At 39.7% G+C, this 18,275-nt stretch overlaps 1 protein-coding gene across 1 annotated transcript in view; it reads right to left on the bottom strand.

The window, feature by feature from the left end:
- Window positions 1–18,063, bottom strand: part of ABCB5 (ATP binding cassette subfamily B member 5) — a 29,839-nt gene extending 11,776 nt beyond the window's left edge. The window contains 15 exon segments of the mRNA XM_057406231.1: window positions 1,097–1,137; window positions 1,140–1,296; window positions 2,569–2,684; window positions 5,020–5,155; window positions 5,974–6,087; window positions 7,061–7,235; window positions 9,544–9,668; window positions 10,680–10,881; window positions 11,904–12,031; window positions 12,033–12,096; window positions 12,306–12,392; window positions 12,827–12,978; window positions 13,980–14,028; window positions 14,242–14,326; window positions 18,000–18,063. Coding sequence (XP_057262214.1) covers window positions 1,097–1,137; window positions 1,140–1,296; window positions 2,569–2,684; window positions 5,020–5,155; window positions 5,974–6,087; window positions 7,061–7,235; window positions 9,544–9,668; window positions 10,680–10,881; window positions 11,904–12,031; window positions 12,033–12,096; window positions 12,306–12,392; window positions 12,827–12,978; window positions 13,980–14,028; window positions 14,242–14,326; window positions 18,000–18,063 — 1,695 coding nt within the window.
- Between the last annotated feature and the right edge of the window lie 212 nt (window positions 18,064–18,275).

Below are 18,275 nucleotides of genomic sequence, written 5' to 3'. Positions count from 1 at the left end.
CTTGCACTATGGATTCACTCTGAGTATCTAGTGTGGATATAGCTCAATCCAGAAGAATATTGTTGGGATTTCTTGCTAGGGCATGGGCAATAGCTATTCACTGCTCCTGTCCTCCACTCAGCTGAGCACCTCGCTCCCCTACCATAGTGTTAAACTTTTGAGAAAGGAGAAAACAAACAGAAGTTATGGGATGTCTCAAATTAAATCCTCATTGCTCTATGCGATCATAAGTACCTAGTTTCTAGACTAGAGGTATCTTTATCTGGCTGACTTGAGCAAAGACAGAAGAAAAGTGCAACTACATCCAGTGGTTCCTGCTGATTGTCACTCACTTTAAAGTGGCAGTTCTCAAAGTTCATTGTAGTCTTTTACTATATAATAAATATGATCATATAATTTTTCCTGAGAAGAGGGAACCTTGGAACAGATTGACATACTAGAAATGGCACACGCTTGAGAGCGCCAAGCTCTCTGGGGTAGTAGAAGAATTTGAAATCAAGTCCTAGGTAGGAATTTTTTCCAGTTTTTAACCACAGGATCAAAAGGAAGGACATATCACCATACATTCCTGAGGATGTTTTGAATGACTGACCTCACTTCCCACCGCCACCCTGAAAGGAGTAAGAGACCTGCTGCTAGGAAAGGGTTCAAAGCTGTGAATCTCAAGCACTAGGAGAGCTCAAGCTTCCAGCTGCTAAAAACAGCCTTGGTTCTGGACATACTTATTTACTTCCACCCCCATTTTCTGCTGAATGTGCAGACAGTTGCTGACAAAAGGTTTTTGTATTTCTAGATCTTCCCAATGCTTCCTGTGCCTCATGCACAGTACTCATGGCAGTACAGCTGTGAAGCTTCCCTTCTCCTGAGTTAAGGCATTGACATTTTTTCCAGACTTAAGCGCAAATCCATTGAGGATAACCAACCAAAGGCACAATATTTAATTCAAAAAGTCCCTGAACTGAAAGCTACTGGAGGCTAAAAGAGTATTTTGAGAAGTTATACTACAACTGAATTCCCATTCTCTCCCTCTCAGAAACAAGACACCAGCCTAAATGGACCTTTCAGCCTTATACTCAAAAGAAGTTCATGAACTCACATCAGGCAGTCTAGATATAAAGTCAAAAGCATTGGCTTCTTGGCTGCTTGCTCAATTTCAGCATCAGAAACATCTTCTTGGCCGTAGTGAATGTTATCAGCTACTGTTACAAACAAAACAGGCTCCTGGCTCATAATACCAATATCTTCTTGTAGCCACTTTACATTAAGCGTCCAAATATCCCAGCCATCTAAGGTGATCTGAGAGGAAAAGCATATGTTAAAGAAGATGAGAAAATGTAGTCTGTTAATAATAAAACAATTCTTTACTATTACTTAAGTATCAGCTACAAGAACCAAAAAGAAAAGAATTGTTGTCCTAATAGAAAACTACGCTGGGGGAGAAATTATAACTGTAGTTTTTCCATCCACTATGCAAGCTAGAAAATGGTGAGGAGCAGAATAAACAGAAAACATACCATATTTTTTCTTGTTCTCTTCCCACCAACAACCATCCTGTTAAAGCTGGCTTAAGAGTCTTTGAGCTTCTCTGCATATTTTCTACCCTGTTCTCATGCCCCTGTGCCAGTTTGCTGCCCTTGCAGTTGTAGCAACACAATTGTCTCTGTGGCTGTGCTATACACCAGATCAAAGAAATAGTCCATGCCAACTAAAAAGGAAGCAAACGTTATTTTTAACTTAGATCATTTGCAACGTGGTCCTAAGAACACAGATATCAGCACAGGAGAGGAATAGCAAACTGAGGCACAGGGGCAGGAATGAACAGTGGCAGAAACTGTAAGTTAAAGAAACAACTGTGTTGATAATAGATAGCCATCTTGATGCATTCTATAGTGATAGTTCACTGTTTAATATGCTTACCTAGTTCTGACTAGCAGTGACAGCCACTAAGTAGCATTCTTCAAATATTAAGTATAAACCAAACATTTTCCTTAAAAATATATTGTTTATTTTCCTCCTTTTGCCCTTTGGAAATTTCTTATGGAAAGTATTTACCATTTACTGACTGGATCTAGTATTTAGCGGTAGAGCAAATATATAGTGTGTAACAATGGAAAATTTGGCTGTGAGCTAGCAGGTGGAGGAAAATGAGGCAAGAAACCAACCATTTAAAATAGGAAAAATCTCTCTAAGTTTTAGCTTATGTTCAATTAAAAGCAGAATACAGCAGAACACTGTTGGATCATGCTTTACCTAAAAACGTTTACAGAAAAGCCAATTGTTGATGAAAATAATTTTGAATCCAGATCTTACATCTATTCAAAGACTCATGGTATTTATCATTTCTGGCATAGTACTGCAAGAAGGAGGAGAATAATGAAGTCAAGCTAACAGAAGATAGTTCATTTGTAATTTAAATTGTGGAAATACTAAACTATGGAGAGATATGCTCAAATTTAATAAAAGGATTAAAAAAAATAAATCAAGATTCAGTCAATATGGGAAACTAATGCTTATCCTAATAGTTCCTAAAGCTGTAAGGCTTTTTACAGTTCACTTGCAAGCACTCACTTCTTCCTCAACAGGATCATAGAACCTCTGCAGCAATTGAATAGTAGTGCTTTTCCCACAGCCACTGGCACCAACTAAAGCAATGGTCTTTCCAGTTAGAATTTTCAAGTTTAGACCTTTGAGAAGGGGAGAAAGAAGAATAAGTTAAAAATTTATATTTTATTTTGACAAATTTGATTAGAGAACAGTCTGTCAAGGTAACTGCAGCAATAGTCAAGGCAGTAGAAAGGGACACAGTCTGGATGGATAGCAATATTAGTAAGTTAATTGTACCTGGGAATATTCTGGGGCACTGATATGAAAGAGACTGCATCTATGCTTGTGAAGTGTATTAGCCTTTGAAACAGGATGGCTACATGCAACCTAACTTTTGGGAATGGTCCCTGGTTCCTTCTGTCTATGAAACCAAGCCTGGGAATTACTTGAGAAGATTGATAACTAGAACAGGACAAGTTCATGCCAAGAAACATTTTAAGAGTTCCCTTGCATAGATCACTGCATTCCAGTGCCTGGGAAAATTCCCCAGCACACTCAAATCAACTAATATAGACAGCCACAGTACTCTAAACTTGATAGTTCACTTTATCCAATTTGTGTGATTGGGTAGCAGGCTCAGGGTCTTACATTCTCCTGCTGCCCTCCATTTTCCAATGCTTAGATAATGGCATAACAGTTATGAGTCTCACAAAATACTTCTAAGGTGCTAAACATTATTGCTGAGAAACAACCCTGCTTTGTTCTATTTTTAGAATATAAATGACCGTTTTGGTAACTTCTGGAAAGGTGACTTCTGGAAAGCTCTTAATAAATTCCAATCCTTACTGTTAACAGCCTCAGAAACCTGGGGAGTAGTTACAGATATCTCTGTTGCCATTTTCATATTTAGGAACATTTTACCTCAAAAAACATCCATGTCATATACTAGTAATGCTGTGTAGTTGCCAAGATATTTGGCTGCTATGGGAACTCTTCTTGTTTATGCTAGGCTGATTTATAATTTTGCCTACACATTTTTGTAGTGAGAGATTAAAATAGCTGCACTATTGCTCTCCTCTTCCTGTGCTACATCCAGCAAGGTTTGTGTCTCTAGGAAGCTGATATCCTGGTGCCTGCATTATCAAGTAAGACCTGTATTCTGGATACCATAATTTCTCCAGATGCAAATAGTCGCAACCACCTTAAAGATTATTTCTAAACCTCTTTTATCAGGAAAGGTGTTGTCAAGATTAAAATTGACGATAACTAGACTCCTGAGGTTGATTTGATTTAGCCTTCACATGGGGAGATTACACTGTGCTGCATCAGTTGCTTGACTGATTGTGGATAACTTGTGTATAACATCCACACATCTTTGCTGATTCCCTCTGGCCCTATTAAATAATGTTGATACTCTGAGCAGGGAGAGTTGCTGACTCAGATTTTGGAAGGATGACAAAATATTTCTTATTTCCCTCCCTTTGGTGTGTAGACCCATTGCACAGCTAGCTCATGGGCCTGAATAGCATTTTTAGGAAGAAGGATGAAGAGTCTGCTCTTTCACTTCTAATTTCTGAGCCAAGAGTGAAAGAAGATGCATTACACTAACTGCAGTTTGGAAGAAAGCCTAGCTCTGACTCTACCCTTCAGCAGCCTTAGTGTCCTGGAAATAGATTTGATGCACAATGGGCCAGACCTCAGATGAGAGGTGGGAAGAGCCATCTGAAGAAATAGACACAGTGATATGAACTTTCCCATTCTCAGCACTTAACTGGCATGCCCAGCTTTTAATTGCTGACTTTTGAAATCTCTATTTTACCTTTTTCTTCACCAAGTAACAGCAGCAGCAAACCTCTTTTCCTTTCACCCTTATCAGGGTCTTCAAAAAATTACAAACTGTTGAATATGGTAGAGAGGTCAAATCAACTAGATCACCACAAAAGTAACCACCATGATGTGACATACATAGCACTACGTGATAAGGGTGTTAAGGGAAGTTCAACTGGCAAAGAACAGGAACATCACTTTATTGAACAGCAATAACATTTGGCTTCAAATGTGTATTTAGGATGATATGCTTCAATCCATGTGATGGCATGTTGTTATAAAGCCTGTCTCAGAGGTCATATTTCACATGGGATATCACAGCAACTCAGAACAAAAGACTGGAAAGAGCAGCTTCCTGATTTAACTGTGTAGAGTCTAGAAGCTTTAATGGCAGATCTTGAAAAATCTTGTTTGGTCTATCAGAGTTCTTGTTCACAGAAATTCAGACTACGAGTAACACATATTCTTAGCCTTGTCCAGAGGCAGTAGATCTAGAACTTTATTTTTCCCCCTTGTAATGCACAAAGAAATGTCCCACCTCCCAAGATAGGAACACATTTTGCATTCAAGAACAAAACCAACATTAGGCAAATAATATGGACATAGGCTGCAGAATTTCAGTACAGTAGATTAATCTAAAATGATCACCTACTTTGACATCAGGTCTGGATGGGTAACCAAAATGGACATTTCTGAATTCAATTTCTCCTATGAGTCTGTCTGGTTTGTAGCCTTCCTTAGAACTGCTGTCTATAAGCTGTTTCCGGAAAGAGGTTTTTAAAATCTATTGCTGCTTATTACAATTTTTGGAACTGTTATTTCAGCTTGACTCATTGTTCTCTCCTTTACTTTCTCAGCTGCTGGTTTACACTTCAGTACACCATGGCACAGCTGCTGTGTTTTACTCACAGGATGCTGAATGCAGGGGAACATCTGACTGCGAATTCTACTATGACAAATATATTATATTCTCAAATGCAACAAAATCCATAGCAGAAAGCCTGTAATTGCAGAACTTGTCTGTACTATCTTGCAGCTAAACATGGCTCTCAGTAATCTCTGTAGGAGGAGCTTACACTCACATCAAGAAGAATGATGTAGCCACTTCTTCAAGAGCTTTCTAGTCCTATTTGTTTAAAATATTTTATATATACAGATATCCCATTACTGCATAACACAACAAGACCTTGATAATAACCTTTTCTCATAGCAACATCAGCACTGCAGCTTTATATTATTAAAGCTTTCAATGGCACTATTAATCCCCTCCTCACCAACTCCCCCCCAAAAAACAAACTCAGCTGAAATTGTGCATACAATTTCATGCCTTACTATTTTCCCTCTGGAGCTGCAACTCTAATATTAGAGAATGACTTCATCCATCAATCTCAGATACACGTCTGATTTCCCAACATTCATTGTAACAAATAAAGAAGCAGTTTTCTTGATGTGAATTGAAATATTACAGGTTTCAGTGGTTGACATTTATAGTTTGAATATATCTATAGTTATGAATACTTTTGGCTATGTCTCTTGAGGAACAAAAAAGAGGGGGGTGGATTTAAGTGTGACTGAAAGGCTGCCACTTACATAGATAATTACCTTATTGATAATATGATATGCTTCATAGGCAGCTCCACGTGCATTAGCCACCTTCTCCAGGTTGGGAGCTGCCTAGCCCTGGGTCAAGGCTCTGATGAACACAGAGAAGAACACCTGCAGGAGACAGAAGGAAGCATTACAGTTAACCGTGATTACAGAGCCACCAATGCCCAGCTGTTAAATGCCTATGTCTTTCGACTTCACCCTTTCCAGGAAAAATAAATACGAAAGTGAAAAGAGCATTCCAGTCACTCCTGTCCACTCCTCATTTTCCTGGGGTGAATAGTAACTACCGAAACATGCTTTTGTGGCATGAGTAACTTTTCTTTTTGATATTCTTGCATTTTCTATCATGTAGGAATAGAACAAATATCTTTCTGTGTTGCTTTCCAGATGTTCTCAAAATTAAGAGGCTTACAAAATTTATTGCAGATTTTCTTAACTGAAATCCTACTTATGGGACCAACACACAATTAACTTCATGTGCTTTGAGGAACCATACTGAGGGGAACTCATCAGACATCGCTTTAGTGTGTAAATTAAGCATATAACCAAAATTTGCAGAACAAGAAGATAGCTAAGTATCCTCAAACCATTACCAACTTGGATATATTGGTAAGGTATGGTAAACACCTTCAAGTAAACAACAACAAATATGCAAAAAGACATGGCTAAATGAGATATTGAGGACTTATCAGTACACTTTCATCACACCAGCAGGATTCATTTAATCCTAGTGTTTAGCTAGAATTTTTTTGGCAATCCAGATTACTTGTCCTTGCTCCCTAACTATCAGCTCTAGTTTGTTCATCCTGCCCTACAATAAGGTACAAGACAAGTGATGAAGTACAGATACTTTTGCCTCTACATTGATTAGAGTGGGAATTCAAAGTGTCCTGTTCAAATTGTTGTATCAGAAGCCAGGGAAGATGAATGCCTTCCTTTCAGTTCTTTTATTCCAAGTGAGCTGCTAACAGCTAATTTAGCAAACACTTGGCAGAAAAATAGAGATAATTATATAAACTACTGACATAACTATTTTCTTGAAGCTACAGAGCATTTTTCAAAGCTGCATTGCTGCACTTACAATTAACACACAGCTGATGTAATAATTTTCATCCTCAGCAGTGAGCTTGGTTCCATACCAAAATGCAAGCACATAGGGTTCAAAAATGAGAAACTGTGAAACACCTAGAGATGTGTTGGTGGTAATGGATTTTTTCAGCCCAACACTTCTAGCCACCTCTAAGTTAGCATCATATCTGAAAGTGGATAAGGAAACCATTAATCTGATTGGTACCACATGCCATTCTGACTGATATTTCCCACTGACCTTTTTTTAATTAAATGGATTTCTGACATAAAAACAATTAAAGTCTCACAGAAAGAACACAGACTTCTTTTTTTGACAGAAGACTAATAAGGATATAATCCATTTGAATAAATCTGCTCTTGCATACACTGACAACACTGTCATACTGTTACAGAAGACATTTAGAAAAAATTGAATAACATGGTATTGTAATTCTCGAAGACACAGTATCACTCTTGAGCCATTTGTTTGCATTAGTCCTAAAAGAAAATCTTGAAAAAGTTTTATCAACATTACCTATCCAAGGTAAAGTTTAGTCTTCCACATTCAAAACAGGTAAAAAAAAAGCAAGCCCAGGCACTACAGGTTAAGGTAGGTAAATGAATAGAAGCCAGAGTTCCCTCTGGCATTTGAGTTGTTCTCATACTGGCCATTCTGGGAAGCCAGGACTCCTTCCCTTAGGTTAATTTACTGATTAATATGGCAATATAGCAAACAAGTGGACATGGAAGACTAGTATGAAGACTGACAAGTTCAACGGGAGAATTATTTCTTCTAAGAACAGTTTGTATTCATTCATCTATAGTTTCCAGGTAACAGCTTTCACTTACTCAAGCTCATTATGGAAAATATAGCCCAGGGATAGGGTTGTAAAAAAAAGATGTTTTTACTTGCCATCTCATGCTCAGCATGCTCAGCAGCTTGCACTTTTTTCCTAATACATGTTTTCTATGAAAATCAACCACATAAAAGGAATAAATGAAATTCAGTCAGCTGGGAAGGAATCTTTAAACAATGTGTATTAATTTTGCTCATGTAAATTGCCCACAGGCTACCAATTCTGTATCGTTACTCAAATGTATTTAAAAGTTTTGGCTTGGTTGTGTTCTTAAAACTTAGCCCTAACTTCGAGTCAGCAGCATCACAGGACCTTCAGGGAAATGAGAACTGGATTTAAGGAGTGTAATGAGTATATGTGATCACTCAACTACAAAGAAGGAGCCAAACCACTGCCAGAAGCATAAGATGACTGAAGGTCCCTTGCAAGCATAAACATTTGCAGTCAGTGGAGGCACCGTGCAGCAAAAAGTTTTCCTAACTATGAGGCCTTCATTCAAGAGCTGTGTAGGAGCCATAATCCACAGCTCGAAAAATGCCCTAGTCAGCCCCTGGTAGGAGTGTCTGTTCCTAGTAGATGATGTTCCTAGGAGAGCCACCAAGGGTTTTTACATTAACTGGAGGTAGAGCTGCGGAAGAGACTGATGGGACAACCATGGGTGAAAGGCCTTGCTGGCATGGAGTTACCCGGGTATCAGTTATTTTGTTTCTAGACCTCATTAAAAAAAAAGACCCTGGTATTTGCAGGGACCAAGAAGATGGGAAGGAGAGGGACAACTTATCTCGGTCATCTTAGGGCTGTTCTGCCTTTAGTGCATAAACAGAAAGGGTCTGAATATTGTTGCAACTTAAGGACAAATCCCACTAAGCAGAGCACAATGCTGTAAGACAGTCAGAGCTCAGCCTTGGAAGCAGGTGAATGCAGCAGCAGGCTCTGAGCTAGGGTTAACATTGCCTTAGAAATTTCACAAGATCAGGGCAAACATGAGAGTTAAAAAAAGATAGAAGAGATTCATGGATCATATGAATCAGGTCTTCCGGTTTGCCTTTCCCAACTACATAGTACTGGTGATGACCTGTATTTGCATATTGTTTATGCTTGTTGAGTTATCTGATATACATGTGAATAAATTAGTGGTCTGTCATATTCACCTTACCCTTTTACATGTGACTAGGGCCAGCAATGGATTAGGTCAACTGCAAGTGTTATTTGCAAATTGTTAAAGTAATAAAGGCCAGTAATGTGATTTTGCTGAAGGCTGCTATCCAGTGAAGTTTGAACATAAGCTCATCAATCAGAGATCAGAACAACGGTGCATGTTCTAAAAGTTAAGCAATTAATCACATGCTTCTCTGCATTTGACTACAAGGTAAAGATAACCTTCCTACCACTTTCACTTTCTATTCCACTCCAGATCTCTATCAGAGGAGAAATTTGAGTCTGTGCTGCAGTAATAACACAAAGTACCTTGTATGCACTGACTAGGTTCATTTACGCATTTTTATTTCAGGTAAGCTGTCCACTTACAGAAGGATAAAATGACACTAAGGAGACTCCCCTGCCTCCCACCCCTAGCCCCCAAGCCAAACCCCCAGCCAATCTCTTGTTCCATATTTATAATAGAATTTCAAAAACTTACTTTGCTAATGCCTTCTGCTGTCCATTGAAAGCCACAACAGTCCTGACTGCTGTCAAAATTTCTTTCGCCACAGCGCCTGCTTTGGCATAAACAGACAGCTCTCTAGCAGTGAGGGATGCCAGCAACTGGAAAGTTGAAAAACAGTGTTACTGCAGTCTGCTGAAAGGATATAAACACTATATTACTGAATAAGAATGATCACTGCTGAAAACACAAGTTGAGATTTTAGGAAGGAGTCCATCAACTCTTCTCTTTGCCCTGAATTTCCCCAAAATCCAGCTCATTCTCTGATTGTATCCTCACTACAGTGAAAGACTACCATGAGCATCAGATGAGCTTCATGACTGATCACTTTCCTCCCAGCCTGAGGACATCCTCTGAACTACACTATGATGTGTGCGTGTGTGTCAGGAAGGTGTGATGTTGCTGCTCTGCAGGGTGTCCAAGGTGTTCAGAAACTGAGAGCACCAGTAGACATTGAAGGCTGTCACATTACAGCTTCTAATGTTCTTCTTCCTAGCTTATCTGAAATGCTTCTAGTAGGAAAAACCTCCTAGTACTATATACAAGTACATATAACAGGAGTACAAGTGGTACCCATGAATGTGGCTACAACAGTTCACAAAGGGAAAATGTTTTCCTATCTGAAAGGGAAATCTCTCCAGGTGTTTTTACTAATTTATATCACTCCAGTAACAGCTGTATATATGTCCTAGAGTTTACTCTGTACACAGCATGAAGCCTGGTAAACTGTTTGAAAGAGATATGGTTTTGCACTTGAGTAGACAGAAAGAGCTTGAAAAGTATCTGTGTTAAGAGTGAGGGCCACATGTGTGAGCCTCGACTTCCCCAGTTCTCTGCATGAAGAAATCACTGTGCAAGGAAGATTCTGTGATGCAGATTACCCTCCTGCAACAAGACATAAGGACAGAGTACATGGACAGAAGGAATATGATTCACAAGTACATGCTTGGGAACTCAGAGAAAATCTAAAGGAGGAGTGAAAATCACTAAGTAAGCATAGGACCAACATTTAGAAACCACACTAGGTTGCTCCCATTCTCTCTCTCTTTCCTGTGCATAAGAGTTGTACTGTTTTTCTGGTTTGCTTTGGTTTTTAATTCACACACACTTACAGATGACCAAAATGCCGCTGATGCAGCAAGCAGAAGGCTAACAGACAAAATCACCAGTGTCAGCTTCCATCTGTAGATGAATCCTGTAATAATCCCTGCCAGAAATGTGGCAAAAACCTGTACAAATATACAGATCTTTTCTTCAATGCCTTCATGAAAAAAAAAATTAAAAATTATTACCTTTGAATGCATTTCATTCTAACTTCCTCCCATTCTGCTTCATGCTGTGTGGTCTACTGTCAGAAGCTTTGCCATTTCCTAACTGGCACAGTGAAATTTCTAACCAAAGCTACTGAACAGTGCCGTTAGTCTTTTGTGTGGGCACAACACAACAGAAACCTCCTATTTTTTAGGACTAATTTTCTATATTTTCCATCATTCTCTGCTGTTTCTGTGCCCTGTCGCTACGTCACAAGTGACCTAGTTTCCTTAACCAGCATCTAAATGTAATACAAGCAGACAGCCAAACAGCCTCCTCATATCCTGTGGCCATCTCTAAATGATTCATTCTGCTCAGCTCTCTGGTGCATTTTATGTTCTTAATTTTGGCTACAGACTGAGATCAAGGGTTATCTCCATTTTACCAAAACAATTATTATTTGGAAGAATCTCTGGCTTCCACATAAATTTCCTTCCCCATTTTCTCTTCTCAGAACATACAGATATTAGAGTGGTTTCACTTAAGCTTCTCTTACACCTTTCAGGACACAGCTCTGTCCAAAGCTACCATAAAACTCCGGAAAAAAAAAATTAATCTGTGTTCATGCATACAGCCCCACTGCATCTTGGGGCACACAGCCCTCATCCCTACATCTAAATCAATGGAAAAGCTTGGAGACTTTAACTGGACAGAGGTTCATCCTGATATCTGGCTTGATGCAAATACAAGCTCATTTCCATTAAACAAAGTTTCAGAACTTTCGGTGTTTGTAAACTAGCTGGAAACAGCAGAGCTGTTTATATAGACTGTCTGCTATGTACTTCATGGACATTAGAAAGCCAGCGCCAAGCATTTCACAGCAAAACCCCTTCTAATGCATGTATCACACAAACTGAACAAATGAAGCTGAAAAGGATAATGAATTTCTCCCTTAGAGCAGTGACATTTCAGGTTTTTGGTTTGTTTTTTTTTTTTCCAACTTTCTGTAGGCTATACCATAAAAGACAAACAGCAGTTTTCTTTAAAACGTCATACTTACAGAGGTAAATAAACAGAATCCTTACTCTTTCAGCCTGGTGTTCAGCGTTCGTATTTGGGCAGAATCAAACCAAGCCGCTTCCTGGTGAGGCACTGCAAAGAACAACTTCTACCAGATTCTTGCAATCTGCCTCGTGGCAGCAACTGAAAATGTTCCATGCTTGGATGGTGCTCAGGACCAACACAGCAAAGCCAATTCCCACACAGTAGTAAGCATACCTGTGATAAGGGAACAAAAAGCCCCACTGTGTGCTGTGAGAGAAGTTAGACACATAAAGCAACCATTCACCAATGTAAATACTGAAGTCTGATACATTCTCGAGAAGCCTTTTTGGGAAGTCAAACCTTTAGCTTCTGCTGAAAGGAATAACATAATAAAAGGAAATCGCCCAATGCCCTGTAAACAGAACAACTACAAAGACTCTTACTTTGTCATTTCACTTTCTGTATCTATGCCTGGAATTGTTGAACAGCTGGAACTATTTACTGAAGTATCTGTGGGAGAAAAAAAAGTCCTAATATTTGTGAAAGTGTAATATAGAAAATAAATCAGGGTAATCTAGGGTCATCAGATTTGGAACATTTTGTGTTTTACAAGTGAGGTTTTGCATAATACAAAATAATTTGGTAAATACATTTATTTTTAAGGAATGTAATTAGAGCCTGATAACTGATGATACAAAAGGTGGTCATGCTGCTTACTGTCTTGCCAAAGTTGAAGTCATTCATAAAGAGCACATCCAGCCACTCCTCTTGCCCTGGTCTAGCCATTAAAGATTGATTAAAATGACTGGATAAGTTCCAGCAGGATGAATTTTGCTTATTATATAATTTTTTAGATGTGTACCAGTGCATAGTCTGGGGAAAGGAAAGGCGGGGGATGAGGGTGGGTCTTAGTCCCTGTAGTGAAACATAACTGGTATATAGAAAATCTAATTTTAACGTTTACCTTGACACATTTGCTTGCACTCTGTTTTGCATAAAGCTGTTTGTCATATCTCCATAGAAAATGACCATAAGTGGCATTCCAGTACCATCTGCAACAACTGCGATCAAATCAACTACCAACAAAAGGACATCCACACAATCAGCATAGCAAAACTATGTGATCATTAAAAAAACCCAAAACCAGAAAGTGAAGTTATGCCTCACAGTTCAGTATCTGTTATAGTACAGTGGGCTTTCAGATTATGCTTTGTTTCTACCTATATATTCCAAGTAGCAACAACACTCCAACTGAAGATAAACTCAGAACATAAGAATTTTATATGTCTTTAAATCAGTACTCAGTATGGCTGCTAAGGGAATACTTATGGGACACATGGCTCTTCCCCAGCTTGGCAGCAAAATACTCAAAGTGTATGTCCTACATGTTTCTAAGTGATAATCTTCTTTGTACAATATATTTTATTTTGTGTTCCCTTAGTTACATATTTACTAAGATAATGCCTTTGAAATGTAAACAAGAGTGAGTTATTGACCAGCACCTGTGTTACATATACTAGCAGAAAATGTTTGCAGCAGGGATTGTGTCTTAAGGCTTGTCTACCCTTGAACATTTATGAATTTAAATACCATAACTATTCCTGGATGTGATTAATCTAAAATCAGAGTATTTTGTTCCTGACTGTCCTAACCCTCTTCCAAAGTGTAAGTGACATATGAATAAGACAGAGAAGAATAAAACTTCTCTTGTTTCAGAATAAGCAAGTCCACGTGTAAGTTATTTGGGAATAGCTGTTGTACAGCAAACTGATACAAAACCATACCACAAGTTCTCTCAGAAAGCACATGCCTCAAATGTCAAACATAGGATACATCCTTTACAAAGCAAAGGCAAGGTCAAAGCAACGTCCTAGGTCAGCCTCAGCAGGGGTGAGCTTCTTCTTCCAACACCACTACAGTTGAACTGCTGTCAGTGCCACCCATACACTGAGGGGAGCATATGACCTAGCTGACCAAATTTTAGAGAGGTCTAGCATCAATAGATCTCAGGCTTTTTCTCCAAATTTTGATCGCCTATTAATTGTAATTTATAAACAGTTCACAATGACAAGTAGCAAAAAGAAAATATAAAGCAGACCATCAACTTGGACACTAACCAATTCAAATGCGGCAACCACCTCTTTCTCTGGCTTCTCATTTTCCTTCCTAGAAGAAAATAAAAAAGACTAATGAACATGTGTTTTTTCTAGCAAAGCTATATTAAACTCTTTCCTCACCTCCTCCACCCTGCCCTCATACAGGGCATCTTACTCAGTACACCAGTGGCCAATGTGTTAAGTTCAAAGAATACCTGCTTTTAAGAGTACCTGCTTTTAAGAGTACCTACTTTTAAGAGTACCTGCTTTTAAGAGTACCTACTTTTCGTTCTTGGGCTTTAACTGGTCACTTGGTTCAAGATTTTCATTGTGTTGGAAATAGGAGTTGTATCTCTTGGTTGAAGATTCTGTGAAATAGAAGTAGAGTTTTAGTTTAGGTTGTTGCTTTTGGGTTGGTTTTCTTTTACTTAATAAAACATCTTTTGTACCAGTTTCTTGCAGCTTTCCCTGCTAATTCTTTTTTATTTAAATCTTTAGGATTAGTTTTTCTCATGTTCTTGGAAGAGCCTCATGCGTTTTTCTTGAAACTTCCTTTTTCTTCAGTTCATCTCCTCTACACCAGAAAAAAGCTCCCAGCTCCATTTATGAGACTGAAACAAACTTCATTTTTACAACTAAAATATATTTATAGAGAAAAGCTATCTAAAAGCAAGAATTAATTCATCCTGCAAACACCTACACAACTGAATGCAAACAAGGAGAAGCACTACTGAAATAAGTGGGCTTGGTTATGGAGAAGAATCACAGAATCACAGAATCCTAAGGGTTGGAAGGGATCTCAAAAGATCATCTAGTCCAACCCTCCTGCAAGAGCAGGGTAACCTACAGTACATCACACAGGAACTTGTGCAGGTGGGCCTTGAATATCTCCAACGTAGGAGACTCCACAACCCCCCTGGGCAACCTGTTCCAGTGCTCTGTCACTCTCACAGTAAAGAATTTTTTCCTGATGTTCACATGACCTCCTATGCTCCAGTTTACACCCATTGCCCCTTGTCCTATCACTGGACATCACTGAAAAAAACCTAGCTCCATCATCCTGACACTCACCCTTTACATATTTGTAAACATTGATGAAGTCACCCCTCAGTATCCTCTTCTCCAAGCTAAAGAGTCCCAGCTCCCTCAGCCTCTCCTCATAAGGGAGATGTTCCACTCCCTTAATCATCTTTGTAGCTCTGCGCTGGACTCTTTCAAGCAATTCCCTGTCCTTCTTGAACTGAGGGGCCTAGAACTGGACACAATATTCCAGATGCGGCCTCACCAAGGCAGAGTAGAGGGGGAGGAGAACCTCTCTTGACCTACTAACCACACCCTTTCTAATGCACCCTAGGATGACATTGGCCTTCTTGGCCACAAGGGCACATTGCTGGCTCATGGTCATCCTCCTGTCCACGAGGACCCCCAGGTCCCTTTCCCCTTCACTACTGTCCAGCAGGTTAACCCCCAACCTGTACTGGTACATGGGGTTGTTCTTCCCCAGATGCAAGACTCTGCACTTGCCCTTGTTGAATTTCATCAAGTTCCTCTCTGCCCAACTCTCCAGCCTGCCCAGGTCTCGCTGAATGGCAACACAGCCCTCTGGTGTGTGAGCCACTCCTCCCAGCTTAGTGTCATCAGCAAACTTGCTGAGGGTACATTCAGTTCACTCATCCAGGTCGTTGATGAAAAAAACAGCACTGGTCCCAGCACTGACCCCTGAGGGACTCCACTAGTCACAGACCTCCAGCTAGATTCTGCCCCATTAACCACAACTCTCTGCCTTCTTCCTTCCAACCAGAAGATTATAATTGCTGTAGGTAAGACAGAACAGATAGGAGTTAACAGAAGAATCATGTTTTCGTCTGTAATAGCTGTCTTCATTATTCCTTTGTATTGCAATAGTTACCACATATCCCACTTCCTTTGTGCTAGGGGCTTTAGTAATCTACACAAAAAAGGAATCTTACTCCTGAAAGATTATGATTCTAAATGTATAAAATGAGATGTAATAACTGGATAAATAAACTAATGAGCAACCACAGTAGGGAGCTAGCTGTGAATCACATGGGGAGAAAAAGGGCTCCACACACCAGTCACACCCAATTTACATTTACCTTAACTTTACATAATGACTCACTATGAACAGAATTTTCTACATACTGTTTTCACGTCAGGCTCGTTTAGAAATTTGTTTAAAGACCTGCTTAGACAACCATTTGAAGGTAATAATGTGCTTTCACCTTACTGAGATTATTGTACTAACATTTTCATGCCCAGGCTAAAACCCAGCTGAATAGAAATGGAAATGAACTTTGTTGAACTTGGTGGAATAATTTATACATTAATGTTTTCTAGGTGTTAGCTTTAGTTAACTCTTTGTGTAATTTCCTATGAAATCACCACAGCAATCAGGAAAGACACAACGCACCTTTAGACTTGGAGCTGTGGAATATAGCCCTCAAAAACATACATGGCTTTCATGCCTGTGGCTTACCAGCATCAGAGAGGTCCTTTTATGTGGAGTTTACAACATATTTCTTCATTGTTCTTGTTTTACGTTCACGAGATGAAGTCACTTAAATCAAAACCTGTATCAAAAAAGCAAGAAAATATTTAGAAATAACAAATATTTAAAGAGTTCACGTTAAAATGTTTGCGGGGTTTTCCATGACTCATTACATCCTGATCTGAACATAGTCCTACTTGAATGCAACTCAAAAAAAAAAACCCACCCCAAAAGGTAACAGCGTGACAAAGAACTACTTTTAATGAGATATTAAGAACAGTGCAAACTATTACAATGGAACCAAACTCAGTAGCTTTTTTAGCCAGTTTTAGTAGTCTTTTATGCTAAATCGTTCACATACAAATTATGGTGGATGATCTATTACAGAATGGTGAATTTCTCTCATTAGCTTACGTTTGATTATGTGAGTTACATCAGAGTGATTCGTGTCAGCAACTCAGGGGTCCTAGTGATCATTGCACTTTGTGTGGAGATGGAATCCCTTGTTATCATTGTGCTATGTGCAAAGGGTAGGATAAGTGTCCCTGTCAATACCACAGTGAGGAGGAAGGAGAAACAAGGGAATAATTCCCCTGGGTCAACCGCAATATTGTGCAAAGAAATGTTTTGTTCATTGTTTAAATTGCATATGGATGTTCTTAGAAAAGGGGTGGGGGGAGGTAACTTAGAGATATGTCGTGTTACAGAACATTGTGAAATCTGTGCGCTGAACAAATAAACACATAAGGAGTGGAATTTATGGGGGCTAAGATGGCGGTCAGACTTGTGATAGACATCTTATGTTTAGTAACCTTTCTAAGATATCTCTTCACCTGGAGACAAGACCCCAGCAACAGGTGGAGAAGCCTGGGAAAAGAAGACAACAGGATTGGCTGAAACCCAAGAAGCCCAGGAAAAGAAGACAACAGGACTGGCTGAAACCCAAGAAGCCCGGGAAAAGAAGACAACAGGATTGGCTGAAACCCAAGACCAAAAAGCATGAGACTATCCCCAGAAGTTCCCCTCGTGTGTCTCAGGCAGAGCAGAGACTCCCCGGCGCACCCAGCACTGCTTGCTTATTGCCTCTCAGTATAAATTATAATAAAAATCAACTAAAACAGATTAGCGATACTAGGTTTTTATAACAATTAGAACTCATTGAAGAGTCATAATACAATCATGGCTATAATCCTAAAGACTAAGGTTATTTAGGACGATAGAGTGGTTTGGGTTGGAAGGGACCTTAAACACCATATAGTCCCGATCCCTTGCCATGTCTGCATTATGCCACACACCAACTATGCAAAACTTAAAGGCAGTAAATGACTGGTGTTCCGAGTTTTCCAAGTCTTTTTTTCTTGATGCATGGTATATACAGGTTTAAAAAAGAAACCTGTATATACGGGGCGGGGGGGAAGGGCAAAAAAACCTACGCATGAATTTGATGAAGGCTAAAATAATAACAAACCCCATAATAAAATATATTTCAAAACATCTTTTAGGGCAGATTCCTGACTGCTATTCCAGTTTACCTTGACAATCCACACCCGCTGGTGACCGTGGCCTCTCTCGATGTCCCCGCCCGCCAAGCCCCATGCAGCCCCTATCCTGCGCAGCGGCCCCGGCCGCCTAGAGCAGCCGTTATAGCGGCAGTGCCGCCTTCCCGTTCCGCCGACCTTCCCACCCACCCAGCCCCGGCTCTGGTTTCAGGTGAAGGTCGGTGCCGCAGCCGGGCAGGAGGCGTGCGGGGAAATGCGTTTTGCCCACAGCAGACCCCTACCAAAGCTGGAAGAATGATGACTTGGAAA

The sequence above is a fragment of the Pezoporus wallicus genome, unplaced genomic scaffold (genome assembly GCF_028554395.1).
Source record: "Pezoporus wallicus isolate ANWC-B61680 ecotype Strahan unplaced genomic scaffold, APGP_CSIRO_Pwel_v1 contig_5879, whole genome shotgun sequence".
Classification (NCBI taxonomy): Eukaryota; Metazoa; Chordata; class Aves; order Psittaciformes; family Psittacidae; genus Pezoporus; species Pezoporus wallicus.
Note: the sequence above shows the minus strand (reverse complement) of the source record. Positions and strands in the feature narration are given on the sequence as shown.